The sequence below is a fragment of the Dipodomys merriami genome, unplaced genomic scaffold (assembly GCF_024711535.1).
Source record: "Dipodomys merriami isolate MVZ:Mamm:240054 unplaced genomic scaffold, mDipMer1.0.p SCAF_672, whole genome shotgun sequence".
In the NCBI taxonomy this organism is placed as follows: Eukaryota; Metazoa; Chordata; class Mammalia; order Rodentia; family Heteromyidae; genus Dipodomys; species Dipodomys merriami.
This window is the reverse complement of record NW_027206260.1, coordinates 1-22,600: the sequence shown is the minus strand read 5'-3', so window position 1 is coordinate 22,600 and position 22,600 is coordinate 1. Positions and strand designations below refer to the sequence as shown.

The 22,600-nt window shown below is 49.4% G+C and overlaps 1 protein-coding gene across 2 annotated transcripts in view; it reads left to right on the top strand.

Moving 5' to 3' along the window:
* LOC138815826 (RNA-binding protein 5) overlaps positions 1-2,018 on the top strand; it is a 32,817-nt gene extending 30,799 nt beyond the window's left edge. For both annotated transcript variants that reach the window (XM_070005176.1, XM_070005177.1), the window contains exon 25: positions 1,400-2,018. In XM_070005176.1, the coding sequence (XP_069861277.1) occupies positions 1,400-1,525 (126 nt within the window). In that variant the 3' untranslated portion in view covers positions 1,526-2,018. The remainder of the gene's footprint in view (positions 1-1,399) is intronic.
* Positions 2,019-22,600: the final 20,582 nt, after the last annotated feature.

Sequence of the window (22,600 nt, the reverse complement as noted above, 5' to 3'; positions counted from 1 at the left end):
TAGAAATATGAGGATAATGGTTTAAAGCCAGGCCATACAAAAATAAAGACTCTTAAATAATAAATCAGGTATAGTTGGCTCATGCCTGTAATCACAGCTACTCCTACGGCATATGTATGTAGGAGAACCAGTCTTGAGTCTGGTCTGGGTTAAAAAAAAAAAAAACAACAAAAAAAAACACAAGACCTGCAGGTTGCCAGTGGCTCACACCTATAGACCTAGCTACTCAGGAGCTACGCTGAGGATCATGGTTCAAAGCCAGCCCTGGCAAGAAAGTCCAAACTACAAAAAAAGCCAGCAGTTGCTCAAGTGGTAGAATACATGCTAGACAAGTATGAAACCCTTCGTTCAAACCTCAGTACAGTGGGCCCCCTTTCCTCTGCCTAAGAAAAGTATGTGGTTTTTTTTTTTGTCAGTCGTGGGGCTTAAACTCAAGGCCTGGGCACTGTCTCTGAATTTTTTTTGGTCAAGGCTTACTACCACTTTGAGCCACAGCTCCACTTCCAGTTTTCTGGTGGTTCATTGGATATAAAGAGTCTCATGGCCTTTCCTGCCTAGGCTGACTTCAAACCGAGATCCTCAGATCTCAGCCTCCTGAGTAGGATTATAGACGTGAACTGCTAGTGCTCAGCAAGATTTTTCTTTTTACTTTAATAGCATTTTCATCCATGAAAGACATCCCTAAATCGGTCATGGCCCATATTAAGACCTAATCCTAGAACCAGAGGTCTCCACCCACTGGCTTAGGCAAGTGTTTGACCAGTGATTGTGCCTCCTTGTCTTGACAGTACAGCTTATGTCAGTCTCTAATAGGCCATGTTTATTCATGTGAGTTATCCACATGAGTTCTGCTGACATCAGCTGTTCTGCTCTAATTTATGTCTACAAGATACCAGGTCTTCCCCCAAGTTTCAGTGAAATACTATGGGACCCTTACTAAGCATAGATGCTTACTGAGCAGGCATTGAGGAGTAGGGGTCATGGATTCACCTACTTCGTGTGTGTGTGTGTGCGCGCGTGCGTGCGCGCACGCCAGGCTTAGGCACTGACTGAGCTTTTGTGCTCAAAGCTAACACCCTACCACCTAAAGCCATGCTCTATTTCTAGCTTTTTGGTGTTTAATTGGCGAATCTCACAAGACTTTGCAGCCTGGGCTGGTGTTGAACCATAATCCTCAGATCTCAGCCTCCTGAGTAGCTAGGATTATAGGTGTGAGCCACTGGTGCCCAGCCCTTAGCCCATTTTGTTGTTCTAGTTCTTAACCCTCGCCAGTATAGAAATCTTTTTCATACAGTCTCCTGGTGGGTGGCCCTGCATAGTAAGTAGTAGTCTGGATGAAATGAGGGATCAAACCCACATCTTACATGCCAGATGCTAACCATCTTTTGTGTTTCCCCAGGCTCAAGTCCGGCTAAAAGGAGCTGGCCTCGGAGCCAAAGGCAGTGCATATGGGTTGTCAGGTGCTGATTCCTACAAAGATGCTGTCCGGAAAGCCATGTTTGCCCGGTTCACTGAGATGGAATGAGACTGAGAGGATGACAAGGAGCTACAAGGAGCGAGCCATCTTCTGAATTTCTTCTTACCACCTGTCTTTCTAAGGGCATGCCTTGTGCTGTTAATAGTTTTAGGGTGAACCTCTTCATTCTGCAGGGTTCTCCCTTTCACCTTAAAGGAGCCTCCCTTATATGGGTTATCTGGTGAATGACCTTCCTTTTCCACCTGAGGGCCTTTGAACAGACCAGAGGGGACAACGGGCTTTTTATACTTCTGTGTACATAGTGTAATGTAGTGTGTTTTACATGTGTAGCCTATGTGTGGCCCCTCCTCCTTGGGGGTTTGAGATGCCCTAGGTGGTAAGTTGACACCAAAGCCACCTCTGTCATTTGTTGTCGTGATGTCTTTTCTTGGCAAAAGCCTTGTGTATATTTGTATATTATACATTTGTACAGAATTTTGGAAAATTTTCAGTCTAGTTGCCAAATCTGGCTACTTTACAAAAGAAATACCTTAAAAAATGGCTGTCTTAAGTCTCTTTATTCTTGGGTGGGCAAAATATATTTGAGCGAGTCAGGCCTAGGAGCAGGGGTTGGGGTTTTTTTTTTTAATTTGTTTTTGAATCCTAAAAAAAAATCTCACAATGTTTATTACAAAGGTAATCTCTGATTTTTTTGTTTTGTTTTGTTTTAGTAGAAAAGCAACAAGTTAATTGAAAGTGAAAATAGAGTACAGACTTTCTGCAGAGGGAACCCAGAGTCCCTCATGCTAGGCGCTTTTTTTTTTTTTTTTTTTTGGACCAGGCCTGGGGCTTGAACTCAGGGTCTGGACTCTGTCTCCTGAGCTTCTTTTGCTCAAATGCACTCTACCACTTGAGCCACAGCACCACTTCCGGCTTTAGCTACCAGCAGGGCCTGGTCCTACTGGAGGAAAGGGGTCTTTGATCTTAGAAGCTTCATACACATAATTTCTCAGACCACCAGAGCTTTGGAGATGGACTGACAAGATAGTGTAATTCTAGGCCACATAACTACCCTTCACCCACAGATCTAGATGTCTGCACCAGCACACTGCTCTTTGCAAAAAAGCACTGTAAGCTATATGATCCTATATAACCCTAGCTATTCAAAAGACTGAATTTTGAGGATCACAGTTTAAAGCTAGTCTGGACAGGAAAGTCTGTGAGATTCTTACCTCCAATAAGCCACCAAAAAGCCAAAAGTGGAGCTGTGGCTCAAGTGCTAGGGCGCGCACACACACACACAGAAATGGGCTTCTATATCTTGTACTCCAGTGTGTGCTACTTGATCATTTCTGGCCAATGCCTGTTCACCTTGGAGAAGCTGTCTAGAGATGGTTTCTGTTTTTTCAATGTGAGTAGTCTTGTAACCAAAGACTTGCACAGACTGCATCTGGTCTTTAGGCAGCATGGCTGTGAACATACCCAGGAGCTCCAGCACCACCCCAACTGGAGAAAGCTTTTTAATTTTTTAAATTTTAGTTTGTTTTTTCCTTTTTTTTGTATGCCAGTACTGGGACTTAAAATAAGTACCTGGTACTTTTGTTGCTTGGCTTATTTTATACTCAGTTAAACCACACCTCTACTCTCTGGTTCTGGATTTTTGAAACGGGGTCTCATTTTTATAGCAGATTGTTTTCAAGTTTTATATCCACCTGGGCTGATGGAGTGAGAACCTATCAAAAGCAAGAAAAAATGGGTTGAAGTATATATAGCTCATTGGCTAGCAGGTTTGATACCCAGTACCATTTAGAAAAAAGAAAAAGTTTTAAAACATTCTAGGGGCTAGCAGAGCCTAGTGTGAGACCCTGAGTTAAAACCCTAGTTTAAAAAAAAACCTACTATGTCCTCTCTCCATCCCCCAAAGGAAACAACTCATGGAAACAACTATAATGGAATGAGCTTTTCCACTTTGAGTTTGTGAAGACCAAAGTGTGTGTGAGCACATCTCCAGTTTTCACAGATTAGACATACCAGAAGATATACTACTCCCCCCCCCCTTTTTTTTTTTTTTTTTTTTTTTTGTCAGTCATGGGGCTTGAACTCTGGGCCTGGGCGCTGTCCCTCAGCTCTTCAGCTCAAGGCTAGTGCTCTACCACTTGAGCCACAGCGCCACTTCTTGTTTTCTGGTGGTTCATTGGAGATAAGTCTCACAGCTTTCCTGCCCAGGCTGGCTTTGAACCTTGATCCTCAGATCTCAGCCTCCTGAGTAGCTAGGATTACAGGCATGAACCACCAGAAGTTGTGTTGTAGCTCAAGGGATAGAGCACTAGTCTTGAGCTGAAGAGCTTAGGGACAGTGCCCATTCCCAGAGTTCAAGCTCCAGTACTGGCAAAATAAATAACTTCCAAGCTTTTGACTGTGATTCAAATTCTGCCTGACCCACCCAACAATGAGATAAAGAAGCCTAGACTGAATTTTTCTTCCTACAGCACTGCTAAGGAGATGCTCAGGAACATTCTCTTCTAGATGCTGGCATTCCATCCTGTCTACAGCACTAGGTAGGACAGAGGAAATAATTGTGGCTAGATAGACCTTACTTAGCAAAAAGTAGGACATGTGGCTGGGTCTCAGAGACTTCTGGAGGTCAAGACCGTGAAGGCTGCTCTCATACTACTAGTGTGACGAGACTGATGGAACTCCACAGATTTGACATATTGTCAGGGAAGGTAGTCTTGAAACTTGCTCCATGGCTTCTGTAGATTTTCTATGTCTGAGCAGACCTGGTCCCTAAACAATTGGAATAGAAAATAGGAATTTTCAAGGGCACAGATCCTCCAGGTCAGGCCTTGGAAAGTTTCGCTAGGCAAACGCAGGATTTTCTGAGAGAAAGTAAATCAGACCTCGTTTCTGAAGCTCAAGCAGGAAATGGCTCATCCAAGGCAAGCACCTTACCAGGACTAGTAACCCTAGGGACAGATCAGCCTCACCTCCAGATACTTCAGGGGAGATACTGATGTTTCTAGTACCTAAGCAGCAGCCCTAAGCAGCCTAATTAGCTACTTCTCACCTAAGTATAGTTCCTTAGATGAGCACAACCACAATGGGATCTGGGAAAGTCTTAATTACCTGTATACAGTACATCAAAGGCTCTTACTCAGCCATCTCTAGTCTTGGGTTAACTTCCCCACAACAGGAAGAGTACTTAAATGACTCCTGTTGTTGCTTGATCCCTTTCTCCAAAGTTGCTCAAGGTTGCTTCCAAGTTGACTGCTTTGAATCACAGCATCTGCTGTCAGTACTGATATGACCTTATAAAATCAAGAGTTCCTATGAACATGATTCCTTCTCCATCTTTCAGTTTGTTCTTCCTGCCACATCTGTCTCCAGCCTACTTAACCAGATTACAGCCCTCAACTCTGCATCTGAAGTGACAGCTCCAGCTCCTGAGTTCCAAGGCTGTATTCCCCAAAACAGGTTGTACCTGGGGGCTTGGGTCTCAGATAAAACCATCTGTCAGGAGAAGGGGGGAGTTTCTGCCAGTGCTAAATAGCTCTTGCCCTGAAGACCTACACCTTATGCCCAAAGGTTATCTTCTCACACACCTGTCAGATTTGGCTTCAACCCCAACCCAGTGATGTGTGTGCTTTCCTACCCCTTGCTCACAGGGCTGAGAGCCGTGCAAACTTCCCAATTGGGGAAAACCTAAATACCACATTTGGAAGGGGCTTTTGCTGACCCGGAGGGAACCTCCAGGGTTCTGAAGTCCAGACTGCCCTTGGCTGGGACAGCTGCTGCAATATGAAGGGCTTTGAGGGCCATCCAGGAGCAGCTGTCATGGCCATGCATCAAACAAGTTTCAAAGCCCAGATGAGCAGCCAGGCCTGAGCTAAGCTTCCCAGGCATGCACAGTCTGGCTGGGGGGGTTCTCAAGGGCGCCCCAGAGTCCAGCCACCCTGATTTTCCGGTGTGACGAATGCCCTCAAGGACAGATGGGATGGGGGGGGGGGGGGGAGGGGGAAGGAGATTGTCCAGGAGACAGACCCTTACAGAAGAGTAGTGTGCTTCTGGTGACCAGCAGGTGGCGCCACTCCACCATCTATCTGGCCAGGCAATTCCTTAGGATCCACACCCCCCTTCCCCCCCCATCCCCACACACACACAACTACTCCCACCAATGATCCCAACTAGCTAGAAGAAGTTGTGCCCATTGTATCCAGCTCTGAGGCAAATACCAGACTGGTCTAGTGCATATTAAGTACTCCTGTCTCTTGGCAATCATTTCTAACACAGGTAAACAATTACTCCAGTCGATAAAATGCATTTCTGGCCTCTTACACTCCCTTAACCCATCTTACCCATCTGCATGATTATTGACTCCTAGAGAAATACTCCTGACAGATCCCATATCAGACACACAGCCAAGTCTCTATTGTCCATGGAGACTGAGGCAAGCTTGCTCAGGGATCCCAGATGAAAGCTGGGGATACCCACAGATCCTCTCTAATCCACTTTAAAGGGGAAACTGAGGGCTGGGAGTATGGCTTGGTGATAGAGTGCTTGCCTAGCATGTATGAAGCCCTGGGTTCGATTCCTCAGTACCACATAAACAGAAAAAGCCAGAAGTGGTGCTGTGGCTTAAGTGGTAGAGTATCAGCCTTGAGCAAAGAAAGGGCTCAGGAACAAAGCCCAGGCATTGAGTTCAAACCCCAGGACCAGCCCCCCAAAAAAGGAGGGGGCGGGGAGAAACTGAGGCACAAAGCCAGTGGCTAGAAGTGACTGAATTGGGCTGCCACTGGCTAATGCTGAGTCTAGACTCCAGTCTGAGTGTCTCCTGAGGTTTAAAGGTTCAATGGAGATGAATCTTTCCTGTAGGATAGTCCCTTCAAAGTGTGGGTTCCAGCACCCACACACATAAACCAACTTGGAATAAGCTGGAGCCTTGGGATACCCCTGCCCCTCCTCACCCCCATTGCCCTGGGGAGAGAGAACACAGACTAAAAGAGAAGAAAAAAAAAAAAGACAAAGAGCAAAGCCTAGAGGATGCTGGGAAGAGGAGAGGTCTGCAGAAGCTTCTAGGGTGAGAGGAGGCTGAAAAAGATTAAGTGGGGGAAGGGCTGGCAGTAAAGGGCCTGGGGGAGTCAGTTTCTTTCTGTCCCCAAGGCTGTTAAGATAAGATGTCTGAGCTGTGAGTAAAATTTAAAAAAAAATCTGCCTGCTGATGGAGGGGGGGGGCTATCAGCAGATGAGGGGGAGCGGGGCACGGAGAAGATAGGAAGCTGGCAGATACTGGTAGCTCATACCTGTAATCCTAGCCACTCAGGAGGCTGAGATCTGAAGTTCAGGGTTCAAAGCCAGCTCAGGCAGGAAAACCTGTAAGACTCTTATCTTCAATGCCCACGTTGGGCTAACCACCACAGACTACCAGCCCACAGGCCCTGAAACCAGATGTTGCTGAACTCCAACCCTGAGGAGTATCTTGACTAGGGATTGTTCCTTTTCCACTTCCTTGTCTAAACTGAGGGGCCCTCCTTTGCACTCACAAGCATGCAGTGTGTACGTGTGCACACGCATGTACTAGCCCAGCTAGTCATCCAGCTGTAGCACCATAGCAGGTATCTTTCTCTAGTATCCTTGAAGCGTGCAAGGCCCCTACATGCAGATGTCTGCAGGCCCCAGCACAACCCCCTCCAAGGCATGAAGCATGTTTGCTCCATATCCCTTTGCCCTGGCCACCAGCACGTAGGCAGAAATAGTCATGAAAACTCATCCCCTCGGGACTGGGAAGGTGGCTCAGTGGTAGAGTGCTTGCCTTGCATGCATGAGGCCCTGGGTTTGATTCCTCATCACCACATAAGCAGAAAAAAGCTGGAAGTGGCACTGTGGTAGGGAACTAGCCTTGAGCTGGAGAGCTGAGGGACAGTGCCCAAGCCCAGAGTTCAAGCCCCATGACTGACAAAATAATAATAATAATAATGTAATGCAGCTACACCTCTGGTGGGAGCTGAGGTAATAGTAACAAACTGGTAAACTGAGGCTAAATTGGGCCTCAGTCTATTCAGCTCAAAGAGCTCCTAACAGATGGTACAAACCTAGGGCTCTCACTCACAACCCTAGTCATATTGCTGGGTCTGTGCCCCATTGTGCCTACAACTGGGCTCTGTCATCCCCCTTCTCACACTTGAGTTTAGGGGTCTCTGCTGCTCCCTCACAGAGTCTTAGTTGGGGGAAGCTGGGGTCTCTCTCCTCTTCCATCCAATCCCAACCCCCTGGTAATACATGGACTCTTATCTCTTCCCTAGCACCTCAGCAATGATGTGGGTGGGTCTCTTCTCTAAAACTAGAAGCCGCCAGTTGCAGGTGGCTCACGCCTGTCACCCTAGCTACTCAGGAGGCTGAGATCTGAGGATCGCGGTTCAAAGCCAGCCCTGGCAGGAAAGGCTGTGAGACTCTTATCTCTGATAAACCACTAGAAAACCGGAAGTGGTGCTGTGGCTCAAGCAGTAGAGTGCTGGCCTTGAGCTGAAGAGCTGAGGGACAGTGCCCAAGCCCAGTTAAAGCCCCTAGGACGACCAGGGGAGCGGGGGGAGGGGGGAGTAGAGAGCTGGCCTTGAGCTGGAGAGTTCAGGGACAGCACCCAGGCCCAGAGTTCAAGCCCCACGACCAACAAAAATAAAAATAGATGCCCCTTCTAAAGCCCCCTCCTATGCCTCCTGCTGCTGCTGCACTCGACTAGACTCAAATGCAAAACTGTAAGCAGTAACCACACACCCGAGCCGCCACCACACCCCCCTGCAGATTTTTCTGGTTCTTATTAATGTAAATGAAATCTGCTCCAAGCGTCCTTAATGGAAAACGTTCCTGGAATTTGACTGCACACGTGTGTGTGTGTGTGTGTGTGTGTGTGTGTAGGGGGTGTGTGAGACTGGAATTAACCCTTGTGTAGCCAGATGCAGACTAGTCAAACAAGACCTTAGGACTAGATCTGAGGTGGACTTTAGTAAATGATCGGGACAGTCATTCAACCCTACCCAGAATTCTATCCTAGCACCATCCATAGTTTATGCCTTGTTCCTGGGCAGGTGTGGAGGTTTCTCAGAGCCTGAGAAAAGGTATCCTGGACAGAAAAGGGAACATAGCAAATCTTTGATCAAAGAAAGGGCCCAGCCCAAACTGGGGGCGGGGGGTGGGGGGGTGGGAGAGGTTGGGAGAAAGGGGAGGGGTAGCTGGTAGTCTCTTCCTCATCCAGCTGTATCTTGATTTGGGACACCCAGACACCCAGCCCAGAGAAGCCTCTACCTCTGAATTAGATCTGCCAGTCCCATCACCCAGTGGCGACTCTGGGGTGAAAAGAGGGAGTTTGGGCCTCAGCTTGGATTCCCAGGGCCAGTTGGCTTCAGGAATAAGGGGGGTAGAAAAGCCCTGGCCTGGAGCCTACAAACGTGCCCTTCTTGGCTCTCTCCCCAAATCCTGATGCTTGTTCTGGCCCAGCCGTCGGCCCGGCCCCAGTGGAGCCGGGTTTTACTGCCTTTCGCGGCGGGGATAGGGATGTCTGCTTCATTGGCCAGGATAGGGGGAAAGAGGCTAAGATTTCAATTTCTCCCAGGTGTGGCTCAGTCTGCAAGATGCCTTGGGGAGGCTGGCTGAAGGGGGCCCCCCACACCTGGGGGGTGGGGGAAAATGCAGAAAGAGGGAGGAGCTAAGAGAGGGGGGGTAGGAAAAGGAGGGGGCCACAGAAGGGGTATCCCCTAAAGCAGACAGCAAAAAAATTCTGTGAAGATCCGGGACTGGAGATGGGGGGTGGGGACAGGGGCTAGGGGTGATGGGACGGGGGCTCCAGGAAGGGGGGGTGGGCAGAGAGTTTAGGCTTTGGAGATGGACTCAGGGAGAGGGCTTTGGGGTTGGGGGAGACTGGGGGTAAGGAGACAGAGGCCCTGGAACAAGGAGCAGAGGGACAGGGGCTCCAAATGGGACTCATTTTCCTGGGGGACAATAGACTGCGGATCTTCCCTGCCACCCACACCTGTCAGGCAGCTGGGGGGAGGGGACTGACCCACTTTACTGCCAGTCCCCTCAGGCTTCCACTAATGAGTACTCTGGGCTTTGGAAGGCAACCTTCCCCTCCTAAGGCTGTGCCTGAGGCCCTGCCTTCCCCCCAACGGCTGGCCCCCTCATTAGCTACTGGGGTGTTCATTAGCTCAGGCTGCCCCCTTTATCCACAGCTGGGCTTGCCTGTGGGGGAAGATGAGGTTTATTTCTGGGCCTTTCCTCCCCCCTCAAGAAAAAAATATGCCATCTCTGCCCCTAGTTCCTTCTCCTGACGGAGGAGACAAAGGATTCCCTGCTGTGCATCTCAGCTCCGGTGCGCAGAGCTTTGATTCCACCAGTGGGTCCCACCTGCATGCCAATGAGGAGACAGCAGGGTGCTGAGCTGAGGTGCAGGGAAGGGGAGCCCCTCCCCAGCCCCCCCCAATCCCTGGAAGATGCCCTTTCTGCATAACTCACACAAGGGTTTATAGTGCTCCTTGTCCAGAAGGAAGAGGGCTGTGGAGGGTGGGGGGGGGGAGGGGAGCATTTACTGGGAAGGGGGGGGTCTAGGTCTGAGGGATGGAAGATAAGAAGTGGAGGGAAGCAGGGCAGGGAGAAAAAGTAGCATCAGGGGGGATAGACTTGTGGGAAACTGGGAGCAAGGCTCATGGAGAATGGAGGCTGGGCATAAAGCAGTTGGGGGGGCGGGGGGGCGGGCATGGGTAGCAGGCATGGAATAAAGAGGAGAGGTTTTTCAGGGACACATCCTTGGGGAGAGCATAGGAGAGCATGGCACTGTAGGCATGCGTGTCCCCTTAGGAACAGACTGCTGGGAGGATATAAGGCAGAAGTACTTAGGCAGTGCAATTTGGGGACTGTGTGGGAAGTATTAAGGTAAGGAGAGCTGGGAGCTGGTGGCTCCTGTCTGTAATCGTAGACTCAGAGGCTGAGATCTGAGGATCACAGTTTGAAGCCAGCAAGGGTGCAGCAAGAGGGATAAGGTGGTTATACAAATCTGAGAGTTTTTTTCTCTTATTGTTAGTGGGGTTTGAACTCAGGGCCTGGGCACTGTCCCTGAGCTCTTTTGCTCAAGGCTAACACCCTACCCCTTGAGCCACAGTACCACTTCCAGTTTTTGAGTGGTGAATTGCAATCCTCAATTCTCAGCCTCCTACGATTATAGTCAGGAGCCACCAGCCCCTGGCTCAGAGACACTTATCTCCAATTAACTAGCAAAAAGCCAGAAGGAGAGCTGTGGCTCAAGTGGTAGAGGGCTCACCTTGAGTGGAAAAGCTCAGGGATGGCACCCAGGCCCTGAGTTCAAGCCCTAATATAGACACACACACACACACACACACACACACACACACACACACACACACACAGAGATGGGGGGGACAGCTCTCAAGGGGGCCCCAGGAGAGAACAGTCCAGGGAGGACTCAATGTCTTTGTAGCCTTAGCCTTATCACCTAGACCTTCCCCCCCCTCCACATTCCTAGGGTGCATGGAGGGGTCTGATTACTGGATTATGCCCAAGTCTCCAAGGCTCTCTGACTGTCCCGCTATCCATCTGTCCTTTCTGTCCCCCAGGATCCCAAGCCCAGGTGGCACTCTCCTCTCCCAGCACCCTCATTAAGAAAGGGCTTTGAGATCCTTCTGCAGCATCTGCCTCCTCTTGTGACACTCCCCACTTTCCAGCCAGCTGCAGGCTTTGGCCTCTGGAACCTGATAAATATTTATGATGAGATAAGCAGAATCTGCCAGGTCCTAGCCCAAACCTTTGTCCTGAGCATCGGAGAGAAAGGCAGTCTCAAACTCCCAGGAGTTTGAGCTTCCAGGGGTACAATCAAGTCTCTTAGGACACAGGGTCCCTGTGTCTAGCAGCCCTCCTGGATTGTTTCCTGATACTGTACTAAGGGAGAGGGTAGACTCAGGAAAAAAGCCATCAGACATGGGGCAGAGCTCAAGAGCCTGTAATCCTAGCCACTCAGGAGGCTGAGATCTGAGGCTCATGCTTTGAAACCAACTCAGTCAGGAAAGTCCATGACAGTTTTGTTTTGTTTGGTGTTTTTTGTTTGTTTGTGGGGTTTTTTTTTGTCAGTTGTGGGGCTTGAACTCAGAGCCAGGGCTCTGTCCCTGATCTTTTCTGCTCAAGGCTAGCACTCTACCACTTTGGGCTACAGGTCCACTTCTAGTTTTTCTGGTGGTTCATTGGAAATAAGAGTCTCATGGACTTTCCTGCCCCAATTAACTTGGAAATACGATACTTACATCTCAACCTCCTGAGTAGCTAAGATTACAGGTGTGAGCCACCAGCACCCCGTTCCTTCTCATTTTAATGGCTCCCTTAACTCAGTAAGCCAAGCAACCCTGGCGAGAAGGGGTTATCAGTATCTTTCTGCCACCCCCAGCCAGCAGAAGAGGCTAAAGGTTTCCAGAGCAGGAGGGGAGCACACTGTATTAGGGATCAGGAAATACTGACCTCAGCTCCCCCTTGTAGGAGTAAACACTACCCCCGTATGGGCTCAGTTCTGTACCAGACTGAAGCCACCATACAAGGTCATGATGGGAATTAATATTACACCTTAAAGGCAGGCAGATACTGCTCTCAGCATCCTGAGAGTCTTCCCTGCCGTCTGGCCACAGGAACCGAGGGCATGGCCAAGCACTGCTCTATGGATCCAAGGAATAGCCTGGGTAGGCAATGGGGAACCAAAGCCACCAGCATGGAGTAAACACTATTCCATGTTGCTAGGCAAATGCTCTATCTGAGGGGAAGAGAAGTGCAACTCCTCCCAAGCTCTGTGTGGGTGGAATGTAGGTAAATATTGGGGCTCTGTAGACATAAACATTGTCCTATGCTCCTGGGCATATGCAAGACACTTGGAAGGAGATGCTGGAGATGGAGTAAACATTGTGTAGGCTATGGTAAACAAGATGCGCAGGTGCAGTTAGGGCCTGTATACTTCAATCACATTTAACTTCTTCGTGGACAGCTAGGGTTGAAGTCCTGTTTACTTATTTCCTATTGATTTTTTTTTTTGGGGGGGGGGTCGGGCATGGGACATGAACTCTGGGCCTGGGCGCTGTCCCTCAGCTCTTCAGCTCAAGGTGAGCGCTCTACCACTTGAGCCACAGCGCCACTTCTGGTTTTCTGGTGGTTCATTGGAGATAAGAGTCTCATGGCCTTTCCTGCCTGGGCTGGCTTTGAATGGCAATCCTCAGATCTCAGCCTCCTGAGTAGCTAGGATTACAGGCATGAGCCACCAGTGCCTGACTTATTGACTTTTTTTGTGCTGGTCATGGACACTTTGGGGCCTGGACATTTTGAGCTCTGTGTGTGTGTGTGTGTGTGTGTGTGTGTGTGTGTGTGTGTGTGTGTGCCCATCCTAGAAAGGGCCTGTGTGTGTGTGTGTGTGTGTGTGTGTGTGTGCCCATCCTAGAAAGGGCCTGGGTGCTGTCCTTGAGTTTTTCCCCTCAAGGTGAATGCTCTAACACTTGAGCCACAGCTCCACTTGTGGCTTTTTGGTGCTTAATTGGAGATAAGAGTCTCACAGAGCTAGGCGGAGATCTGAAGATTGCAGTTCAAAGCCAGCCTGGGCACAAAAGTACATGAGACTCTTCAATAAACCACCAGAAAACCGGAAGTGGCGCTGTGGCTCAAGTGATAGAGCACTAGCCTTGAGCTGAAGAGCTGAGGGACAGTGCCCAGGCCCAGAGTTCAAACTCCATGACTGACCAAAAATTTAAAAAAAAAAAAAAAATCTGTCCAGGCTGGCTTCAAACCTTGGTCCTTAGATCTCAGCCTCTTGAGTAGCTAGGATTACAGGTGTGAGCCACCAGTGCAGGCCTCATGCCAGACTCTTAATTGAGGTAACAACACTGGAGGCTAGGATACTTCTTCAGAGGCAAAAAGCATCTCTTTCCTTCCTGATGGCTGCTTTTACTATATTACCCCAGATAGCTCCAGGGTTTCACAGCCCATATGGGAACCCCAAATACAGTAGCCTGCCTGATATTCCTAGGTCTCTTCAGAATCCTTTGTGTGATGTCCTCCACAGAAAGAAACCCTGGGCACAGATTAGAGAATCTAGACTGGAATGAGCCCACTGAGAGCTGGTAGCCTAGCATAGAGCTGACACCTTCGCTTCTTCTGTTGACCTTTCTGTAATGCTCTTCTTCTACCTCTTTTCTCTCTCTCTCTCTCTCTCTCTCTCTCTCTCTCTCTCTCTCTCTCTCTCACACACACACACACACACACACACACACACACACACACACACACAGAACCAGGTCTCCAAGGCCACAGGCAGACTTTATAATCTCCAAAGCCGGCTACACTAATGCATTAATGGAAAAGCCCGAGACTCCAGGAGCCATGATGCTCCCAGGTGTGTCTAACGAGCATTGAATGGCGTCACTGGGTAACCCCAGAGACTCACTTTAATGGTAGACTGGAAGGCCATGGGGCCAGTGAGCCTGAATGTCCAGCCCTTAGCATGGGGTCTGTGGGTATAAAAGGATCCTCCAGCCACAGTGAGGGCTGCACAACCAGGAATGAACCTGCACCAAGACCTGTCCAAGTCATCTGTGCTTGCTGACTGGCTATCCTGAGAGCATGCTCAGTGATGACAGAATAGGAGCCCAGAATAGGAGCTGGGCACCCATGGCTCCCACCTGTAATCCTAGCTACTCAGGAAGCTGAGATGTGAGAATTGTGGTTCAAAGCCAGACTGGACAGGAAACTCTCCATGAGACCAAGTAACCTTCAAACAAAAAAAAAAGCCAGACAGAGCTGTGGCTGAAGTGGTAGAGCACTAGCCTTGAGCACAAAAGCTCAGGGACAGCATCCAGACCCTAAATTCAAGCCCAGGACTGACCCCTTATCCCCCCCCACACACACACACTCATAGGAGCCCTTTTGCCTCTCCCTGAATCATCATGCTAAATCAGATTTCTGATGACAAGTCTCTCTAACCTTGGAGACCAGGTTCTTGGAGGAGATGACTGCTACCTTTGGAACCATCCTCCAGGTGTGTGTAGTCATAGAACAGGTGTGTGCAGCAACCTGCCAGGTGTGTGTTGCTGGAGGGAATCTGTGGTTCTTTTCTTTCCTCCTCCTCCTCCTCCTCCTCCTCCTCCTCTTCCTCCTCCTCCTCCTCCTCCTCCTCCTCCTCCTCCTCCTCCTCCTCCTCCTCCTCCTTCCTCCTTTTGTTTTGGGTGGTCATTGAGAATAAGAGTCTCCATAGATTTTTCTTCTCGGGCTAGCTTCGAACCACAGTCCTCAGATCTCAACCTTCTAAGTAGCTAAGATTACAGGTATAAGTCACCAGTCACCTGGTTCTGGCCATGTACTTCTTTCTTAGATCCAGAGGGCAGAGATGGTGTTTCTTAGACTGTAGTGAGCTCAGGAGTCAACCTGGATGGTCACTATGCTCTGGGAAGCCCATCTAGGAAGCCAGATAATCAGGCTCACTTACTTCCTAAGGCTGGAGATAGTGTGAGATAGGAGTAAGTGATGCAAACTAGGGGGTTACACCTCATAATTCATACCTGTGACCCCTCTCCCAAGGAATAGGGGTCTAGCCTTGCCTTCTGGTCCCTGGAAAGGTGGCAGTAATTCCAGGCCTCTCACCCCCCCTACCTTCAACTACTCTAGTCCAGGCCCACCGCCTCTGCCCACCCCCTCCGGCCATATCCCAAATCCCCAATCCCAGCAGCAGACCTCGGTGTTTTCCTGTTGCCATGGTGATGGGATGCACCTTTCTGTTTCCATGGCAACCAGCCAGGGGTTTTTAAAATTCAGTTGAGGTAATTTCCACCCCTCAATCCTCATCTTCAGACACCTCGTTTCTTGTCTTTTCTTCTGTGACTGTTAGAATGCTGTTGGGGAGGGGAGCAGTGCCCACAGACATCAGCCAGAGAAGTAGGGCCAGAGGGGCTGATGGGAAGACTGAGGCTCATTCCTCCCTGACTGGTCCATCCAGACCAGACCCTGGAGAATAGGACAGCTTTCTCCTCCCCCTCCCCTCTTCTCCCAGAGGCCCAGGTCTAGAGTGGGAAGATGATGGCTTTGCATAACTTAACAGGCAGAGGCCGGCACACCTGGGAAGCTGGGTGAGTGTGTATGTCTTTGCAAAGACCCTTTCCAGGCCTCCCTCACTGTGTCCCCAGGGCTCCTCTGAAGACCTCAAGACACCAAGGCTCAGACCCTGCAACAACAGGGGACAGATGTTGTTTATGCTGAATCCTGGTGCTAAGAAGCTTAGCATAGCAGAACCCTGGGCTGGTTGGATTTGGGCAGAGGGCATCTGAGAAGGATGAAGGTGTTACAGGCACTGTCCACCAGCTCCCCCAGCCCCTCCCACTAGAATCCTTGATCCCTAGACATCTGCTTCATTAAGTCTAATCATTGTAAATTCGTGAGAGCCAGCATCCCTTCCCTGACCCTCCTGCCTCCTGGCTGGAAGAAGAAAGGCTGACAGCCCAAGACAGACAGGTAGATGTCCTCACCTCTCTTCTAAGCAGAGATGACTAGGTTTAGAAGCCAATGGGACAACGTACACTGGCCGGCTTAGCTGGTCTGCATGTAACTCTTTCACACCTTGGTTTGTCTCTGTAGCAGGCCAAGGATTTTTCTAAAGATGGTATACCCTCTTTCCCCAGGAAGAGGTTTTGGGGTGTTCTTATTTTGTTTTGTGCCTTCCTGGGGCTCGAACTCAGGGCTTGGGCGCTGCCCCTGAGCTTTTGTGCTCAAAGCTAGCGCTCTACCACTTGAGGCATACATAGCACCACTTCTAGTGTTTTCTGAGTGGTTTATTGAAGATTAAAAAGTCTCATGGAAGCCGGGCACTGGTGGCTCACGCCTGTAATCCTAGCTACTCAGGAGGCTGAGATCTGAGGATTGCCATTCAAAGCCAGCCCAGGCAGGAGAGACCGTGAGACTCCTATCTCCAATAAACCACCAGAAAACCGGAAGTGGCGCTGTAGCTCAAGTGGTAGAGCGCTCACCTTGAGCTGAAGAGCTGAGGGACAGCGCCCAGGCCCAGAGTTCAAGCCCCACGACCGACAAAAAAAAAAAAAAAAAGTCTCATGGACCTTCTTGTCTGGGCTAGCTTCGAACTGCAATCCTCGGATCTCAGCCTCCTGAATAGCTAGAATGACAGGTGTGAGCCACAGGTGCCTGGCTTCAGAAAGCAGTTTCAAGGAGACAGAAATGGCAGTTCCAGACAGCCTTGCAGCAGGAGGAGCCCACCCCCAAGCACTTTCTCCCTATAACTCCAGCAGCCATAGTCCTGGTTTCCCAAAGCTAGGGACTCTCAGACCATCAGGTGGGCACTAAAGACAGAGGAAAATTTCTCCTAGACAATATGTCCCTTGGAGACAAAGGCAACCACCCTTCTAGGAATATGGAAGGCTTGGCTAAGCCGGGTGCCAGTGGCTCACGCCTGTAATACTCGCTACTCAGGATGCTGAGATCTGAGGATCATGGTTTAAAGCCAGCCTGGGAAGGAAAGTTTGTGAGACTCTTATCTCCAATAAACTGGTAGAAAAACCAGAAATGTCGCTGTGGTTCAAGTGGTAGAGCACTAGCCTTGAGCTAAAGAGCTGAGGGACAGAGCCTAGGCCCGGAGTTCAAGCCCCATGACTGACCCAAAAGAAGGAGGAGGAGGAGGAGAAGGAGGAGAAGGAGGAGGAGGAGGGTCGGCCAGCCTTGAGATGCTACAGAGAAGTTGAAATACCTGCCTGAGACTCTCATCCCTCTTTTCCAAAGCAGGAAAGTCCCAGAGATCAAATGAATTGTTTGGCTGTTCCAATTTCGTCTAGTAAATAATGGCACTGATCCCAGAGTCCTCTCCACCTGGGTCAGAGGGGGTCCTTGCTGCCCTTCTCACCGCAAGGTCTTCACAGGACCTAGAAGTGCCTGAACACCTGAATCTGTGACCCACATGAACAGGATATACAATCCTGGGCCTGGCTGCTGTCCCTGAGCTTCTTATGCTCAAGGCTAGCACTCTACCACTTGAGCCACAGTATCACTTCTGCCCTTTTCTGTGTATGTGGTACTGAGGAATGGAACCCAGGGCTTCATGCATGCTAGGCAAGCGCTCTACCACTAAGCTACCTTCCCAGTCCCACCACCTGATTGTTGATGACAGGTATCGTTTATTCTTCTGTCTTCTTAGGGTTGAAGAGCTTAAACCAAGGACCTCATATAGGGAGATGGTAGGACTCAGGGGAGAATGTAGATGAAGGACTAAATTAGCTACTCAACCTGCCCACTGTTTTTTTTCCCTGCTAGTTACTGGGGCTTGAACTTAGGACCTAAGCTTCTTTAGCTCAAGGCTAGTGCTCTACGCCTTGAGCCACAGTACCATTTCTGGCTTTTTCTGAGTGGTTTATTGAAGATAATAGAGTCTCTTGGACTTTCCTGCCTGTGCTGGCTTCAAACTGCAATCCTCAGATCTCAGCCTCCTGAATAGCAAGGATTACAGGCGTGAGCTACCAGTGTCTAGCTCCTGCCCACCTTTCTTTACATCTTGGTCCTTCCTAGATTCCCAGACCAGAGCAGCCCTAATCTAGGCTGAGAGGAGGAAATCCAGACCACACTCTAGGAGAAGGAAGATAACCCAGGTAGAGAGAAACTTGGGTCCCTGAGCCTTTCTCCCCACCTAGGTGATAAGCAGCTAGAAAAGCAGAGGAGGTGGTCTGTGTCCCAGAAACCTCTTCTCTATAGCCAGGGTTAAAGAACAAACATCTTTGTATCCAGCAATCTAGGGGTCCTAGACACCCCCACCCTTCCAAGATCTCTCTGAAATTAGGGACTTGATTGTGAACCTACTTCTGCTCCACTGGGGTCTCCACAAGTGAGACTCTATGGCTAACATCTCCAGGACAGGCTACTAGAGGTTTCTATGTGAGTAGCTGGCAAACCCATGAACCTTTGCTCAAGCTTGCCATCAGCTCTATAGTAAAGTCCAGCTGAAGAGACCTGCCAAGAAAGTCTCTGGCCCTGGCAAGCTTATACAGAGCTAGAGGCCCCTGTCTGGTGTCAGATGAGGCATGCAGGTGAGGAAGGAGAGATCAGAAGGACATGTTAGGCAGGTCCAAAGCCTTCTGCTGGGGAGGACAATGGTCAGTAAAATGGGAATGTAGGCAACTGAGATTCTGGACAGCACCTTGTCCTACCCCTACGTATTATGTGTCATGAAGGAACAACCTTCAAACTCCACCAGTGATTTCCCCAGAACAGCTTGTTCACAAGTATCAAGAAATCCTAGGCTGGGAAGGTGGCTTAGTGGTAGAGTGCTTGCCTAGCATGCATGAAGCCCTGGGTTTGATTCCTCAGTACCACTACACAGAAAAAGCCAGAAGTGGTACTGTGGCTCAAGTGGTAGCGTGCTACCCTTGAGCAAAAGAAGCTCAGGGACAGTGCCCAGACCTTGAGTTCAAGTCCCAGAATTGGCAAAAAAAAAAAAAAAAAAAAAAAAGAAAGAAAAGAAAAGAAAATGGAAGTGGCGATTTGGCTCAAGTGGTAGAGCTCTAGCCTTGAGCTGAAGAGCTGAGGGACAGCGCCCAGGCCCAGAAATCAGGACCCATGACCAAAAAAATAAAAATAAGCCAGGCACCAGTGGCTCACGTCTGTTATCCTAGCTACTCAGGAGGCTGAGATCTGAGGATTGCAGTTCAAAGCCAGCCTGCACAGGAAAGTCCATGAGACTCATCTCCAATTAACCACCAGAAAACCGGAAGTGGCACTATGGCTCTCAAGTGGTACAGTGCTAGCCTTGCGCTGAGGGATAGCACTCAGGCCCAGAGTTCAAGCCCTATGGCAGACCAAAAAATAAATTTAAAAATACATAAATACATAAATAAAATGGGGGCTGGGAAGGTGGCTCAGTGGTAGAGTGCTTGCCTTGCATGCATGAGGCCCTGGGTTCGATTCCTCAGCACCACATAAGCAGAAAAAGCTGGAAGTGGTGCTGTGGCTCAAGTGGTAGAGCGCTCGCCTTGAGCTGAAGAGCTGAGGGACAGTGCCTAGGCCCAAAGTTCAGGCAACATGACTGGCAAAAAAAACCAAACAAAAAAAAATGACTGGGAAGGTAGCTCAGTGGTAGAGTGCTTGCCTTGCATGCATGAGGCCCTGGGTTCAATTCCTCAGGACCACATAAACAGAAAAAAGCAGGAAGTGGCACTGTGGCTCAAATGATAGAGCGCTAGTCTTGAGCTGAAGAGCTGAGGGACAGCACCCAGGCCCAGAGTTCAAGCCCCATGACCAACCCCCCCCAAAATATATATATTATAAAAAATAAAAGAATCTCACTAGGGGCTTGTGGCTCATGCCTGTAATCCTAGCTACTTAGGAGGCTGAGATCTGAGGATCATGGTTCAAAGCCAACCCAAGCAGGAAAGTCTTGTGAGACTTATTTGTATCTCCAATTAACCACGAGAAAACTAGAAGTGGTATTGTGGCTCAAAGTGGTAGAGCTCTAGCCTTGAGATAAAAGAGCTCAGGAACAACAGTCAGGCCCCAAAAGAAAAAAAATCTCTTGACTTTGTCTGCCCAGCTTAGGCTGGCTTTAAACTGTGAGCCTCACATCGCAGCCCATTTAGTAGCTAGAATGACAGGTATGAGCCACAAGTATCCTGTCTACAAAGGCTGTTCATATGGGAGGCAGTGAATAAATTTACCTCTAAGTTTTGGACAGGTGTTTATACCTTGTTTTCTGTCAGTTGTGTGGCTAAGAACAGACAAAGGATGACTGAACCAGAGATGGTCTCCATCTTGCCAGAACTCACAACCTTTAGAAAAGGACAAAGGACAGATAGAGTTGTTCCTGATCTGTTATGGGGGGACCAAAGAAGAGGAAAACTGCTCGGATGAGCTAGTCAGGTTCAAATGTCTCCAACCTATAGTTCAGAGAGAAGGCTGGTCAGGATTTAGGAAGAGACATCGGGCTGGGGCAACTAGAGCTGTCTCTGAAAGGTAGACTGGGGGTGGGGCTAGGAATTTGGCTTAGTGGTAGAGTGCTTGCTCTAGCATGCATGAAGCCCTGGGTTCGATTCCTCAGTACCACACACACACACACACACACACACACACACACACACACACACACAGAAAAAGCTGGAAGTGGCGCTGGGGCTCAAGTGGTAGAGTGCTAACCTTGAACAAAAGAAGCTCAGGGACAGTATCCAGGCCCCAGGACAAGCAAAAATAAAAATAAAAAGATTGGGGAGGTGAGGGGGGATAGAAGGAAGAGAGGTCAGAGGTGCTAGAAGGCACCCGTGTCTACAATGGATAGTCTGGGAATATGGAGACAGGATAAGCCAGAGGCAAGGCTTTGGGTCATTGCTCCTCAGTGACCTGAATGACAAGCCAGCTCAGATCTCTCTAGCAGCTGATCTCCAGTGAGATCAGTGAAGTCTCCAGTCTCTCCAGGAAGAGATCAGGAAACGTGCAAGCTAGAAACATTGGTACATCAGTCTTAAGGGCCTTATCACCTCCACCTTATCTCTATCAGTCTTAGGGCTTGAACTCAGAGCCAAGGCACTGTCCTGGAGCTTTGTTGAGCCACAGCTCCACTTCTAGCTTTTTCTTTTCTTTCTTTTTCTTTTTTTGGTGGTTAATTGGACATAAGAGTTGCATGGACTTCTCTGTCCAGGCTGGCTTTGAACCACAATCCTCAGATCTCAACCTCCAGAGTAGCTAGGATGACAGGCTTAAGCCATCAGCACCTGGGATACAGCCAGGAGCTAGTAGGCAGCATAACTCTACTTTTACTGTAGCAGGAACTCAATTCTAAGGAGGGTCTTTCTTCTTGAGTTTGCAAAGGTGACCCCAGATGCACCAGCTAGGCACATACTTGCTCCATAGCTTACCTACTTCTCCCAGAACACAAAGGTCAATTCCCTCACATCTGGACAGGTGAAACCCATTTTTCACCAGCCGCCAGAATGGAGCCAGACTCTTTCCTGTCTACCCAGCTCAGGTTGCCTGAAATGGGCACCAGCATGTGAACAAACAGAGCCTGGGAGGTGGGTGGGGCTTGGGGCCCTGGGTGGGGTGTGCCGCAGTGGTGGAGAATCTGCCCTTCAGGTCTGTCCTGGAACTTTCACAAGTTCCCACAGCTCTGCCCATGACCCTGATCTTGCCCAATGACTGCCGATCTAGACCTCTAACCTACTCCTTGTTCACCCAAGGTCAGCCAGGCTGAAGTTCTCAGGTGAGGGAACCCAGGAGCTCCCCAAACAACCTAGCTCCTCTTCCTGTTAGATAAAACAGTGCCTGGCTTTTCTCTAGGAAAACTCTTCTAGGGCCCTCTATGCCCAGACATTATACCGATGGGGCTGGCCTGTCCTTCCCAGCATGTACCTCGGCACTAATACCAAGGTCACAGTGGGGACTCAGTCAGCACTATTATCCTGGTGATGGCTCCAGAATGGGTGTTCCCAGGGTTGACAGCTAACTAGTTCAAACCTGTCATACATCCTTGCTCCTTCAAGCCCATGGTTTTACCTGTTCTGATGTTCTGGTCTAGTAGTAAAACTAGACTCAGAATCCCATGGAGCCCTGTGATGAGTATGAGTCATTGGGCCTATCTGGTTCGGAGCTAGGACATTGGGATCACTGTCTCTTTCTACAAGCTGCTGGGCCTCTGGAGGGAAGGGGTAACCAACTTCAGTGTTCTCTCAGAACTGGAGGCGTGGCTCAAGTGGTAAAAGCCAAGCAAGAAACTCAGTGAGGTCCTGAGGTCAAGTCTCAGTACCTCAGACTCTTATCACCAAAAAGATGCTAGAAATGCAAACCTTGGGAGCAGTGGGGGGGAATCTCAGGACAGTACCCAGGCCCTGAGTTCAAGCCCCAGGTCTGTCTGTCTGTCTGTCTGTCTGTCTGTCTGTCTGTCTCTCTCTCTCTCTCTCACACACACACATACACACACACACACACACACACACACACACACACACACACACACACCCCTCAATGCCTTCTAGGCCATGGTGGTTCATGTTCAGATAACATAGTATCAGGAATCTGGGTGGTGGGGTTCGGCATGCATATGGCGTTTGAGGGCCCAGGGTCATCAGACAGGAGCCCCCTGACTGTGCTCTT